The sequence below is a fragment of the Geotrypetes seraphini genome, chromosome 12 (genome assembly GCF_902459505.1).
Source record: "Geotrypetes seraphini chromosome 12, aGeoSer1.1, whole genome shotgun sequence".
Lineage (NCBI taxonomy): Eukaryota > Metazoa > Chordata > Amphibia > Gymnophiona > Dermophiidae > Geotrypetes > Geotrypetes seraphini.
Window position 1 is genome coordinate 47,736,998 of NC_047095.1, and position 14,985 is coordinate 47,751,982.

At 42.3% G+C, this 14,985-nt stretch overlaps 1 protein-coding gene across 3 annotated transcripts in view; it reads right to left on the bottom strand.

Moving 5' to 3' along the window:
- ROR1 (receptor tyrosine kinase like orphan receptor 1) overlaps positions 1–14,985 on the bottom strand; it is a 349,815-nt gene that overhangs the window by 52,900 nt on the left and 281,930 nt on the right. For all 3 annotated transcript variants that reach the window (XM_033916719.1, XM_033916718.1, XM_033916717.1), the window contains one exon: positions 1,678–1,805. In XM_033916719.1, coding sequence (XP_033772610.1) covers positions 1,678–1,805 — 128 coding nt within the window. The remainder of the gene's footprint in view (positions 1–1,677; positions 1,806–14,985) is intronic.

A 14,985-nucleotide genomic window follows, 5' to 3' on the forward strand; every position in this document is an offset into this window, starting at 1 on the left:
TGGGCATCACTGAGCCAATCACTCTGCCCTTTAAGGCGTAAATCCAACAGCGGGGAAACCGCCTCCCTCGTTACGCTAATATTACACCAACACAGTTTCTAATACTGGAAAGAGATTATATTCAGGATTCCATTTTAATCTAGGGAAACTGAATGAAGAAAGTAAACAAAGAAGAAGAATCATACAGGTAGAAAATGAAAAAATAAAAATAAAAATCTAGAGAGTGTGTGGTGCAGTGGTTAGAGCTACAGCCTCAGCACCCTGAGGTTGTGGGTTCAAATCCCATGCTGCTCCTTATGACCCTGGGCAAGTTACTTAATCCCCCATTGCCCCAGGGACATTAGATAGAGTGTGAGCCCTCCAGGACAGATAGGGAAAAATACTTGAGTACCTGAATATAAACCACTTAGGCTATACGTGATATATAAATACTAAAATAAATAAATAACTCTGTAAATAAAAGCGCAGTGGTAGAATCTCTCTTTTTCTTCAAAGTTGCTTTTCATAAAATACACTCCTCCCGATTCTCAGTGGGCAGCGCTGTTAACGTCTGCCACTGGCACTGAACCTCAACATTCATTGCAGGCCATATCCGGTTGCTGGCACTGAACATCCATTTTTTAAAGCCAGCTAGCACATGCCCAGTTAACTCGATATTCAGAGCTACCTGGCCACTCATTAGAGCATAAAGATAGGACCGCTAGTTATGCAGTCTAGAGAATGACACGGTGACAAAATTCATCACCGTTCCCGTCCCCGCGGATAACCGCGGAAAACCATCTTCATGTCATTCTTTAAGGAGAGAGGAAAGAATCAGAGTATGAATGGCCACAACCACTGACCCGCAAGCTTTGCTCTGAAGAATGCTGGTGTAGAAGGACTGAGGTTGAAACAGACACTACAGAATGACAGTCTCTGGTATCCAGAGCAGATATTGTGATGTCATAATGCCTCATTCCACCAGAGCCTAAGAACCAATCACATCAGTGATGTCACAATGGCTTCATTATCCTTGGCTCACATAAGAATCAGAGTATGAATGGCCACAACCACTGACCCACAAGCTTTGCTCTGAAGAATGCTGGTGTAGAAGGACCGAGGTTGAAACAGACACTACAGAATGACAGTCTCTGGTATCCAGAGCAGATATTGTGATGTCATAATGCCTCATTCCACCAGTGCCTAAGAGCCAATCACATCAGTGATGTCACAATGGCTTCATTATCCTTGGCTCACATAAGAATCAGAGTATGAATGGCCACAACCACTGACCCGCAAGCTTTGCTTTGAAGAATGCTGGTGTAGAAGGACCGAGGTTGAAATAGACACTAGAAAATGACATGGGATTATTTCCTGCAGTTATCCGCGGGGATGGGAACGGTGATGAATTTTGTCACCGTGTCATTCTCTAATGCAGTCCTATTAATGTGCTAACACTGGCTGGTTAGCTCTGAACTTTGAGAGCTCATCGGACTTCGGCCCTGAAACGCCCCTGGAACGTTCCCGATATAGCCAGCTTGCACTTCAGCGTCAACCAGTCATTTTCGGCAAACATAACTGGTTAAATGCTGCTGGAAATGACCAGATAACCGCTGATAAGGGAGCGAGCCCATCAGCAGCCGCCTCCGGCCGGTTAACTCGCTTTGAATATCGGCCAGACTCTTATCATTTCCTTACCTGTAATTTGGTTTTCTATTTCCCCCTGCATATGTAAGGACTCCATAAAGATGGTGCGATTCAAAATAAACCGTGCACAAGCAATCCCTCGGTACGGCTGGCAAAATCCATCCTCTTCGTATTCATCGCTAGAAATGAATCACACACATGCAAAAAGAAAATTAAAGCATATTGCTATAGACATTCACTATGGAGAAGACACTAGAGGGAGCCAACATTAAAAAAAAAAAATAAATAAAATTTCAGTTTACTTAATCTGGCAACAAAATGCAAGTTGGAGCATAGCAATAAATACATATTATTCAGTAGCATGCACAACATTTCAAACGTCAGACTTCATCTAAATTTTCAACATCCTATATATATATATATATGTATAAGATCGTAGCACCAGAATCCTTATACCAGCTCTGAGTTGGAAATAAACACGCAAAGAAGGAACTACTGGGCCAAAACCAAAGAATGAAGGTTTGACTGACTTTATCAATGTTTCATAAGAACATAAGAATTGCCGCTGCTGGTTCAGACCAGTGGTCCATCATGCCCAGCAGTCCGCTCCCGTGGCAGCCCTCTGGTCAAAGACCAGCACCCTAACTGAGACTAGCCCCACCTGCGTACGTTCTTGTTCAGCAGGAACTTGTCCAACTTTGTCTTGAACCCCTGGAGGGTGTTTTCCCCTATGACAGACTCCTGAAGAGCTTTACAGTTCTCTACCACTCTCTGGGTGAAGAAGAACTTCCTTACATTTGTACGGAATCTATCCCCTTTCAACTTTAGAGAGTTCCCTCTCGTTCTCCCTACCTTGGAGAGGGTGAACAACCTGTCCTTAGCTACTAAGTCTATCCCCTTCAGTACCTTGAATGTTTCGATCATGTCCCCTCTCAATCTCTTCTGTTCAAGGGAGAAGAGGCCCAGTTTCTCTAATCTTTCGCTGTACAGCAGAACAGGCCCAGATTCAAGGGAGAAGAGGCAGATTCCCCCTTTTTACTATACCGCGGTCATCTCTCTGCTATATCTGCTCTCTGCTAGATTAGATTTTTGAAAACAATTACATTCAGGTACTCAAAAATTACAAAGACTAGGGGACACTCGATGAAGTTACAGGGAAATACTTTTAAAACCAATTGGAGGAAATTTTTTTTCAGTCAGACAATAGTTAAGAAATGTTTGGACAAGTTCCTGGAGGAAAAGTCCATAGTCTGTTATTGAGAAAGACATGGGGGAAGCCACTGCTTGCCCTGTATTGGTAGCATGGAATATTGCTACACCTTGTGTTTTGGCCAGGTACTAGTGATTTGGATTGGCCACCGTGAGAACGGGCTACTGGGATTGATGGATCATTGGTCTGGCCCAGTAAAGCTATTCTTATAATCTTATAGCAGAGAGATGACCGCGGTACATAAAAAGGGGGAATCTGCCTTGAAACAGTAATACAGCAAAATATGGGCATGGCAGTGTAATGAACCCCCTGCTGACTTTCTGAAAAATGTTATTTATTCTTTACTTATGAAAGATATATTTGAAGGGTGAAAATAATTCTTGCAATATACAAAAAACGATAGAATTACAAAGATAAATGGATTGGTGAAGAATTGATGCCTAATTCTTTAGCGGGAAGGAAGTCATACCGCTAGTCGCAAGATTATGGCGGTATAGAAAAAATAAAGTTATTATTATTATTATTATTATTATTAAGGGACATCACTGAGATTCTAAAAAAAATAGTAAAATGATATAAGTTGAATTATTGAGTATTTATAATGTCTATTTATTACTTTAGGTGTGGCCTTTATACCAACTGAAATGCGAAATAAATCACAGCACCTAAATTAAAGTGGTATAAATCACTGTACCTTATTCTTATTTGCCCACACAAATTGCAGGAAAGCCCCTGATTCGCCAAGGATCCTCCCAAGTCCATGCCCCTTTTTGGACCCACACATGCAATTTGCACGTGGACCCTGTGCCTAAAAATACGCATTTAAATTTGAATTCCAATTATTTTGCCTGGTGACAAGGAAATGGATTTAGATGACTCTTTGAGGTGCCCTCAGGTACCCTCTATGTAAAAATAATCCTCTGTGATGTGTCTCTGCTATTGGTCTATGATGACCCATGTGTCACTAAATCCTCCGACATAAAGGTGAAGTTTCTGTCTTGCTGCGCCTTATGCATGGAACAAACTGCCTGAGTCATTATATCAGGCGCCATCTTTGGCAGTCTGAAAGCCAGCTTTTTCAATGCTCCCTTCAACTCCTAACTCTCACACACCATAAATTACCTATGTCCATCCTATCATTCTCTCCCTGTCTGTCCAATTAGATTGTAAGCTCTTCTGAGCAGGGACCATCTATTTTGTGTTGATTGTACAGCGCTGCGTACACTTATCAGCACTACAGAAATGATAAATAGCAGTATTACTAGTATTTATGCTCATGCAGGAAAGGAAATGCGTTGTAAGCAGCACCAGAAATTATTCTATCTGGGTATCCAATGGAGATGGGTCTATGAGAAGAATTGGATTATTTGTAGAGAACATTTCTTTTCTCTTTCCTTTTTCTCTGCAACCTATTGCAAGTGCCTGCCCTTTTGGGTTGGGCTAAGGAGAATCATATGGATCTTCATGGCAATAGAAAAAAAGAGGTTACTCTCCCTGGAGACAAAGAGATTGTGGGTATTCTGAGTCCTGCCTCCCACGAAGCAGACTGAGCTTTGCTCAAGCAAGAAAGCTGCAGATCCTGTGAGGGTGATACCTTATAGCACCACAGAGGGGACAGATGAAGGTTACCCAGGGCAGTAGGAAAACTCTTAGGCGAAGGAGAATTTGAGTAGCCATAGAAGAGACAGGACAGACCGAGGCCAGAGTCCCTGTGAAGTTGACATAGTAGGGCAAGAAACAGCGTGACCTCCAAGGGCCAGATTCTATAAATGGCGCCCAAGCACAACTACATTGTAGGCATCGCTCCACACAGTTGTCAATCAACTACTAGGTGTCCTTTAAAGAATCCCGCCTGGGCATGCTGAGGTATGGCTAGGCATCCTAGAGATAGGTGTTGGTATATTAGGCCAGGTTTTACCTGGCCTAATCTACTGGTGCCTAACTCGGATGCCTCGTGACGCCTGCCTAACTCAACTGTGCTTATTCTCCACCCCATAACCACGCCTACTTTTCAGGTAGGCATCGTCAGGCATCTGACTTAGTCAGTCTCCGTATGCCTTATGATGTAGACCATCAACCATTTTAGTTGCCTTCCTCTGGACCGACTGTTTATATCTTTTTGAAGTTCGATCTCCGGAAAGTATACAGTATTCTAAACGAGGTCTCACCAGAGTCTTCTACAGGGGCATCAATACCTCCTTTTTGCTACTGGCCATACCGCTCCCTATGCACCCTAGCATTCTTCTAGCTTTCGCCGTTGCCTTCTCAACCTATCTGGCCACCTTAAGATCATCACATACAATCACACCCAAGCCCCGCTCCTCTTTTATGCACAAAGGTTCTTCACCCCCAAACTGTACAAGGGGCTGCAGAAAAGCTCTCAGCCCAACCTACAAAGTTGGGGCAGTCTCCATTGAGGGCTATACACTTACCCCCCTCTTCTACGAAACTGCGCTAGCAGTTTCTAGCGCAGAGAGCCGTGCTGAATAGCCCGTGCTGCTCCCGACGCTCAGAGTTCCTATGAGCGTTGGGAGCAGCGCGGGCCATTCAGCGCGGCTCTCTGCGCTAGAAACTGCTAGCGCAGTTTCTTAGACGAGGGGGGTTAGTCCACTGATTTCCCTTTTTTTTTTTCATTCCGTCGGACCTGCTTCTGAGCCTCAGAGTCCCTGAGCTCATCAGTACTGTAAGTGAAAGCCTTATAAGACTAAACAAATCCTTTCTACTACCCTGAGTGGTAGGATTAGTGCTAGAGAGCTCTAGAGACTTTGTAAATAATTCTTGTTGATACTTGCTGCTTTTGCCTTGTATCTGCCATTGCCACGTTATAATTGTTTCAGAAAGACTCAGCTTCAATAAACCCTTCAGAAAGGTGGCAAATAAATCCCAATAAATAAATAAATGGTTGGTTTGGTACACCAGCTTTGGCCAGTGGACTGGATTATTGTGAGCGTGAGCGAAGTGCAGAGTGTGGAAAGCTGTTAATGGCCTTCTGGCGATTACTGGTCTCAGGCCTGGTCCTAACCCAATACATACTTTTTAAGTGTGTATGTGTATGGGGGGGTGGGGGGGAGGGGTTTCCCCACAAAATCTGGCATTCATCATAGGATTCCCTTACACTTTTTTGTTTATGAATATCAAGATTATTTCTTGCTAAATAACCTCTGAATATTACATTACATTACATTACATTACGGATTTCTATTCCGCCTATACCTTGCAGTTCAAGGCGGATTACAAAAGATTTGACTGGACATTTTCCAGTGAAGATACAATTTTTTTTTTTTTTTTTTTTTTTTTGACAGAGGAGAGATAGCTGGATAGATTCCTAAGGGGAATTAGGGGTTGGATAGTAAAATGACAGTGCCGAACTATGTGATATGGACAAAGAGAATATAGTTAGAGTAGGTAAGATTATCATCTAATTTTTGGGGTCTGTTTGCTTGGAAGGTGTTTAGGTGGGTTATTTGGGGAAGTAATTTCTTGAGGTAGGTGAAGAATGGTTAAGATATTTGGATGAATTTTTTGAAAAGCTGGGTTTTGATTTCTTTTCAGAATGTTTTGAAGTCGTCCGATGTTGTCAGCAGATTGGAGATGGTATGGTTGAGTTTTGCTGCTTGTGTTGCCAGAAGGTTGTCAAACAATTTCTTGCGTAGTGTGCCTTTGAGTGGGGGAAAGGTAAAAGGGTTTGGGGTTCTTCTGTGTCTTATTACCTGTACATATTACCTGTACATCTTATTGATCCACTCTACTGAACATCCATAATCTATGTTTCGGTGATTAGTATTTCACAGATGAAGTAGCAATGTCTGAAGAAGATATTTTAAATGTCCCCAGTTCATGCTTTCTCCTCTCATTAAACATTTACCACTGTGCTTTTTCATCAGGTTCAATGTTGAGTTTCCTTTATTTTTTTATATATATTTTTTGCTTTGCCTTCACTTCCAGTTAGCTCTCCCTAATGACTTTGACTGTTCAAATGTTAAAGTCATATAACACTTCATTAATTTTCACTGAATGCTATAACTGTCAGCTGTAAATATTATTTGACTACACAAAGTTTGAGAGGTACAATTTCTCTCTGGCATTTAAGGGCTGAGACACTGAATATGAATTTCTAGAGCTTTCGGGGCTACCCTGATTAGTTAAAGTATAGCGCCACTAGGCTGGCAGATCAAAAAGCACTATATTTCATTGAAGTAACACAATATTGTGTTAAGTGAAATCAATTGAAAGAAAACCAAAATCATATTCACGTGGGTTTACATATTATTTTTGCAAGGTAACAAAAAAGGCCAAGTCATTTGTGAATAAAACAAATCCGTCATTTTTCTCAGCGTTGCTCACGGTGCACGGTATCACCATGATGTGAAAACGTAAGGGTGCCTTGTGATGCAACTTCATGCGACTGTTTGTTGGAAAGGTTTACTCCACTGCCAGGGTCACTGGTTACGAGAAAATTCATTAACCTTCTGTCACTGCTTCACAGATGCAAGGTGACAGGAATATAGGAGCTGTCAGGTTGGGAGCACTCTATAAGACACATAGGGTCAGATTCAGTACATGGTGCCGGAAAGATCCATGCTAAACTAGTATTCTATAAAAGGTACTCCAGCCATATAAACCTGGCTATCTGTGCTATGATTATCTTATCCCCTGTCCCTACTGTGCTTATCCTATAGTTTGTGAGAACATTCTATTCCTGATGCTTTTGTATTAGATGTCTTTGAAGAAAGATATTTCCAGCAGGAGGTTTTGGCTCAAATGTGTGGTGATGTCGTCTGTCCGCTAGATATTGTGGTTCTGAGAGATGAATGATTTTGTGGGTCAGCAACAAGATCTTGAATTTCACCCTGCCTTCGATTGGGAGCCAGTGTAGTTCTTTCAGTAGTGGGGTGGCATTCGTCAGCCTCAATTTTCCCAGCAGAAATCTCACTCCTGTGTTTTGCACCATTTGAATCTGCTCAATCATGTACTTTGGAATGCCTAGCAGGATCGCGTTAAAGTAATTAAAGATTGAGAGTACCAAGGTTATTATTACGTTGGACATTGCTTGGTGGGTGAGGTAGGGTTTAGGTCCTCTGACCTAGTAGAGTTTGCCATATGCATTTTTTACGATGCGTTGGATCTATATTGTCATGTCTAGGTTTGGGTTTAGCCATACTCCTAGGTTTCTTACCCCCCCCCCCCCGTGGAAGATTTTAAGATGTTACTATTCAAGTTTAGTTAGTATATTGGGCTATTTCCTCCCCATTTGTTAATTAGCAGTAATTTTGTAGTCTCCTTGTTGGCGACTAGTCTGTTTTTTTGGAACCACTCAAAGATTTTTTTCTAGGCCTGTCTTGATCCTCTGTTTGGTTTTCATATTTTGTTTCTTTATTGGAATGATCAGTTGGATGTCAATTGCTTAGATGCAACATTCCCATCCCAGTTTTCTGATGAAGTTCCCTAGCGGTTGGAGGAAGATGTTGAACAGCTGATCCTTGTGGTACTCCTATTTCTGTTTCTTTCCAGTTGCTTGTATTCCCTTGCCATTCTACCCTTGTTAGTCTATTTATAAGAAAAGATTCAATCCATGGTATATTTCCTTTTAGGCCCAAGGTCATGCATCTTGATTTTAGCAGTGTGTGTTGGACGAGGTCAAAGGCTGCTGCGAGGTCCAGGAACTCTTGTAGCATATCTTCTCCTTTTGCATGGTGTTTGAGGACCAAATCCTGTACTGCTACTAGTACGGTTTCCGTGCTCAGGTGTCGTCTGATATCTGATTGGGCCTGGTCAAGCTTTGACGTATTTTCTAGTAAGTCTGATATTTGTTGGCAGGCTATTTTGTCTATTAGTTTAGATATCCACGGTTGATTGGCTACTGGTCTGTAGCTGTAGAGATCTTCATGTTCTTTTACTTTATTTTTCAGAATGGGTTTGGGGAATGAGAGTTTCCATTTAAGTGGAACTTATCTCGATTGTAGTGATTTAGTGTAGGTAGGAGAGTAGTGATGTAGTGAGGTAGGAGAGTCCCGGGCCTTTGAGTTCTCTCACTGGGTGTATTGGGCATGTGTCAAGGGATGGTGGGTCTGGTTTTACTCTTCTTAGTAGTTTCTTTGAAATCTTCCATTATGTCTTCTGTTATGTTTGTCCATTAGTATGTTGTTATTTAGGCTGTTATATTTCTGAAGCTTCCTTATTTTCTCTGTGAAGAAGTTGCTGAATTCTTCACTGGTTAGGAAGCATTTATTTGTTATTTCTTTCTGTTTTATCCTCAATAATCCATATATTACATGGTAGAGGGTTTTTGTGGAATTTCTAGCTTTAAGGATCTTTTTAGAGTGGAAATCTTTACTTTCTTTTCTTGATGTAAATTCTGTTGACTCTAGTCCAGGTTTTCCTAGCTTCTTCGTCTTCGTCTGATCTTCTCCATTTTCTTTACTCTCTCTTTTTCATTTCAAGATTGCTTCTGAGGGGGTGAACCCATCTTTTCTTTTGTTAAGTTGGTTTCCTTGAGGTGTGTCTCCAGTTTGTTCTTGAATTTGATACTATCTATAAATCCTCTCCCCATTCTTGGTCTCGTTCCATCGGTGTTTGATTGTTTTCTATTTTCTGGCTGTTTTATTCTGAAACTAACTAAGTGGTGGTCTGTTCACGGCACTTTCCTAGTGGAGGATTTGCAGTTTCCTATATTCTCCTATCTGCTGAACAGTATGTCTAAGATGTGTCCTTTAGTGTGGGTTTGTTCTTTCACTGGTGTAGTCCTAGTCACTCAAGTTGTTGAGCTACCTGTTGGGCTTTTTGGCAGGTTGGTTTATATACATGTAGATTGAAGTCTCCGCATACCCAGAATGAGGAGAGTTTTAGGTTAGTTTCTGCGATGAGGTTCGCAATGTTTTGCCACTCTTGTGTCTAAGTCAGGGAAGGCGTATAACGCCATTATGCCCATTGTGTTTGAGTTGCCTATTCGAAGGAGTAGACATTCTGCTCCTGTAGGTTGGGTGATTTTCATTTCCTGGAAACCCAGTTTGGATTTGTGCTATTACTGCTACCCCCCTCCTCTCTTACCTTTTCTATTTTGGAGCATGATGTGATAGTCTGGTGGGCAAGCCTCACTTATTATGACGTCACTGTTTTTTGTGAGCCAGGAATCTGTTATCACTAGGAAATCCAATGTGTTTTCCTCTATTGTGTCTGCGATCTCGATTCCTTTCTTGTTCATAGATCTAGTGTTTAGTAGGCCTCCTTTCGGTGGAGTGTTTTGTTTTTGTGTTTTCTGGTTGGCGTTTCTTTGTTTCCTGGTTCTCCTAGTTGTGTTTTCTTGTGTTCTCTGTCTTCTCCCTGATGGTGTTGATCTTATTGGGCCCTTATCAAAACACATTTTGCTTCAGGAGTGTTTCCACTTTTCTACTGATGTTTGTAAGCTATAGGTGTTGTCCAGGAGGGCCCTTCCTTTGCTGTGTATATGTGCCTTTGTATATGTAGTATACAAAGTAATTAAAGTTAGAGGCATACTAGCTACATGCAGACATAGCAGTCCTAAAAAAAACAGTAATAGAAAGACCAAAGAAAACTACAAATCCCCCCCCCCCCCCCCGTATTCACGGTTTTGCAGTCCGCGGTTTGTGAACTTTTGCGCTGCTTGTGAAGTGGATTTGCTCCCAAAAGATGCCCTCTAACATCTGGGCTTAGCATGTATTAAAATCCTGGGTCACAACAAACTAAGCCCAGATTGTAACACACTTTAGTAAAAGAGCCCCATGGTGCATTAATAAGATGCGTGTTCCTTCAGTGTGCTTCCATCCAAATCAGCTTTGCAAACAGCTGTTATTAAAATGAAAACTACAGACCTCTAAAATGTTAGTGTTAAACCAGAAAATGGAGAAAGATGCATTAGGCCAAAACAAATTGGAACAATTGTCCCTGGATGCCGCAGGAATAAAAGTTAGTTTTATTGAATTATTCAAAAGGTAAAAGCACAAAGATAGCTAAAGTACCATTTGCTCATAAAAGTGGCAATGTTTGTCTTAAAGATGAAAATGTATATTGAACCCAACATGATTTGTGTTCAGGGCTGTATTAACGGGTAGGCCCAGTAGGCATGTGCCTAGGGCCGAACTTGTCAAGGGGGCCCGCTTTAGAAACAACAAGTAACAGACAACTCTGAAATTTTTTGTTTTCAAATGGCGATGCCCGCCCCCCCCCCCCCCTCCTGGGAAAGCCGGCAACGTGGGCATCCCCCTGGAAAACTTAAATAACCAGCGGCAACCTGCACAAGGTGTGATCATACCGTCCCACGCTAAGCCCTAGAAAAAGTTTGTGTGCATGCCCGCTGCAGAGCCTGTTGCAAGCTGGGTGTGGGGAGGTCAATACCAGCCTCCATTGGCTGCCTCATACGTCATGGGTACGTCATCGCTCTCTGCTGATTCCACTGGTTCTCACCCGCCCGCGGCCGCTGCTCCCCACCGGCTGCCGCCACAACTCCAGGAAGGGCCAGCATGCAGTGATTGCATGCCGCAGGCCCATAAGCCTTCCCCTGACGTCAGAACTGATGTCGGGGGGAGGCTTGTGGGTTGGCGGATGCAATTGCTGCATGTTGGCCCTTCCCTTCCTTTCTTGGAGTTGCAGCAAGTGGCGGTGGTGGACTGGGGGCAGAGGAGGAGGAATCGGCAGCGGGTAGGCAGGCTTTGGCTTGGCAGAGAGGGAGGAAGGCAGGCTTTGGCTGGCAGTCAGGGAGGGAGGAAGGACAAAGGTTAAAGGCTGGAAGGCAGTGAGGGGGAGGGGGCACAAACTGGGGACATAGGGAGGGAGGAAGGAGGCACTAACTTGGGACATGGGAGGGAGGGAGGAAGGGGCACTAACTTGGGACATGGAGGGAGGGACTAGAAAGGGACAATTGTTGGGCCTGAGTGTGTGAGTGAGAGGGAAAGAGATGGTGCACATGGGGAAAGGAAGAGGAAAATTGGGCATAGTGAGGTAGAGATGCATGGGAATAGAAAGATGAGAGGGAGAAATGTTGGATATGGTGGTGGAGAGGGAACAGAAGGATAGATTGAAGGGGATGCAAGGGGGAGGAATGTTGGGCATAGTGATGGAGGGAGAGATGTGGCACGCTGTTGGAGAGGTGATAGGAGAAATGGGCATGAGGCTGGTGGGCTGTGGTGAAAAATGATCTGGGGATGAGAGAGGAAGAAAAGTTGGACTCATGGAGGGACAGAGAAAGATGTTGGTTGGGGTATGGAATGAGGCCTGGAGGAGAGGAAGCATGCAGGAGGCAGAAAGAAAGAAAGATTGGATGCACAGTCAGTAGGAAATGGAACCAGAGACTCATGAAATCAACAGACAACAAAAGGTAGGAAAAATAATTTTATTTCCAATTTAGTGATCAAAATGTTTCAGTTTTGAGAAATTATATCTGCTGTCTATATTTTGCACTATATTTGTCTATTGTTTTGAATTTTAAAATAAAAGACAAAAAGAAATACAAATGGAAATAAAGAAATAAAGTTTCAAGTTTATTAAAATTTTGATTGCCTATCGCGATTTCTAGGTGATGTGCAATAAAAAAGGGGATATTTATATATATAATCATTTAATAAAAAGCATAAAAACAAATAAGAAAACAGGTAAATAAATGGGGGCGGGGTGTGGGTGGGGCATGAGCAGTACATGTGGTGGGGCAGGGCCAAGGGGCCCAGTGTACTTGTGTGCCTAGGGGCCCTCGAAGAATTAATCCTGCCCTGTTCGTGTTTCAGTGTTCTTTGCAAAAATATACTATTTGATGTGATTCCTAACACAAGCAATGAATAGTATATCTGATATGCAATGGTGCCCTGAAGTGTAACTTGTAATAAGGATATTGAGACAGCTTGAGATGTGCAGTAGAGAATGACCCGGGGACAAATCCATTCCTGTCCCCATTGGAACTCAATTTCCCCATCCCGTCCCCGTGAGTTTTGTCGCTCTCCCTGCCCCATTCCTGCAAGCTCTGCCTTAACCGCACAAGCCTCGAACATTTATGATTCTAAAGTGTTTGAGGCTTGTGCAGATGAGGACAGAGCGTAGGCATTGGTGGAATGAGGCATTATGACATCACAATCTGAGCTCTAGAATGTTGCTACTTGTGATTTTAAAGTGTTTGAGGCTTGTGCAGATGAGGACGGAGCTTAGGCATTGGTGGAATGAGGCATTATGACATCACAATCTGAGCTCTAGAATGTTGCTACTTAGGATTTTAAAGTGTTTGAGGCTTGTGCAGATGAGGACGGAGCTTAGGCATTGGTGGAATGAGGCATTATGACATCACAATCTGAGTTCTAGAATGTTGCTACTTACGATGTTAAAGTGTTTGAGGCTTGTGCAGATGAGGACGGAGCTTGCAGGAATGGGGCAGGGACAGGAAAAGAACTCATGGGGACGGGAAAATGAGTTCCCATGGGGACGTGGAAAAATTTGTCCCCATGTCATTCTCTAATGTACAGCTACGTTTCTAACGCTGCTGAGCCAATCTTGAAAAAGATGCATTAGGCACAGCAAATGGGTTGGAAAATCGTGCACCCAATAAACTTAAGGTTTATTTTATATTCATTCCTAATATGACTTCCTTCCTTCCTCCACTAGTATACCTCTATTTCTTTCTTTCTTTTTTTTTTTTTGACACTCCCTTGAAACAGCGTTCCCTGAAGCATAGAAACCTGTTTCTGCCTGGATTTATAATATAAAAGAAAAGAAGAGATGAAAGGGATTAGACAGAAGAGAAAAATAGCCCAAAGCCATAGTGTGTCCAAAGTTGACCTTTTTTCCCCTTAGTGGTCATCTTTTTATTAGGAAAAAAGCTCAGCTGTTGTTTCTTGTGCTTGATCCAACCTTATATGAAAATAAAATGACATTTTGGTTTTACTTGGCAAACTTCCATTTAAAGCAGCCGGCAAAAGCTTCCTTACCAAAAATGCAGAAAATAGACCATTGGGGCCGAGCTAGAAAAGAGAAGCATGAATGAACTGTACTATAACGGAGAGAAACCCGGGTCATATAAATGAGAAAAACAGGACCCCCCCCCAACAAAAGACAAAAACAATTCAGAGAAAATCAGGGCACAAAAATATAACCAACCCTCTTTTCGTTTAGCAATCTACAGTGACAAAATTATTCCTGGGGAATTCTGTGCAAACTTTTTGAAACTTCGGCATTATAGGGATTGTTGTTATAGATCAGTGGTTCCCAAACCTGTCCTGGGGGACCCCCAGCCAGTCAGGTTTTCAAGATATCCCTAATGAATATGCATGAGAGAGATTTGCATACCTGTCACTTCCATTATATGCAAATCTCTCTCATGCATATTCATTAGGGATATCTTGAAAACCTGACTGGCTGGGGGTCCCCCAGGACAGGTTTGGGAACCACTGTTATAGGACTTTTTTTGGATAGGACAGGGGTAGGCAATTCCGATCCTCGAGAGCCGGAGCCAGGTCAGGTGTTCAGGATATCCACAATGAATATGTATGAGATGGATTTGCATGCACTGCCTCCTTGAGATGCAAATCTATCTCATGCATATTTATTGTGGATATCCTGAAAACCTGACCTGGCTCCGGCTCTCGAGGACTGGAATTGCCTATCACTGGGATAGGACACTGGAATATCAGGCGGGTTAGATGAATTCTTGGATGAGTCCGTTGATTGTCCAAGCTTATTCATACCCTATATTTAGAAAACTATTAAAAACTCATTTATTTGATAAACAAGAATGCTGATTCCTTTAAAGCAGTGGTTCCCAACCCTGTCCTGGAGGAACACCAGGCCAATTGGGTTTTCAGGCTAGCCCTAATGAATATGCATGAAGCAAATTTGCATGCCTATCACTTCCATCATATGCAAATCTCTCTCATGCATATTCATTAGGGCTAGCCTGAAAACCCAATTGGCCTGGTGTTCCTCCAGGACAGGGTTGGGAATCACTGCTTTAAAGTATATGTTACTATGGTGCCTTTTCTTATCAGGTTGTTTTTTTAATAGTTTTTATCTCCAAACTTTTTATTATAGCAGTTTTTTGTTACTGATGTATTAATAGCTGAGTATTTTTAAAATCCAGTTTTTATTATGTTATATTAATTGATGTATTAGAATGTAGTGTGTTCAAGATTGTATTTCTAACTGAAATGTCTTGGTTT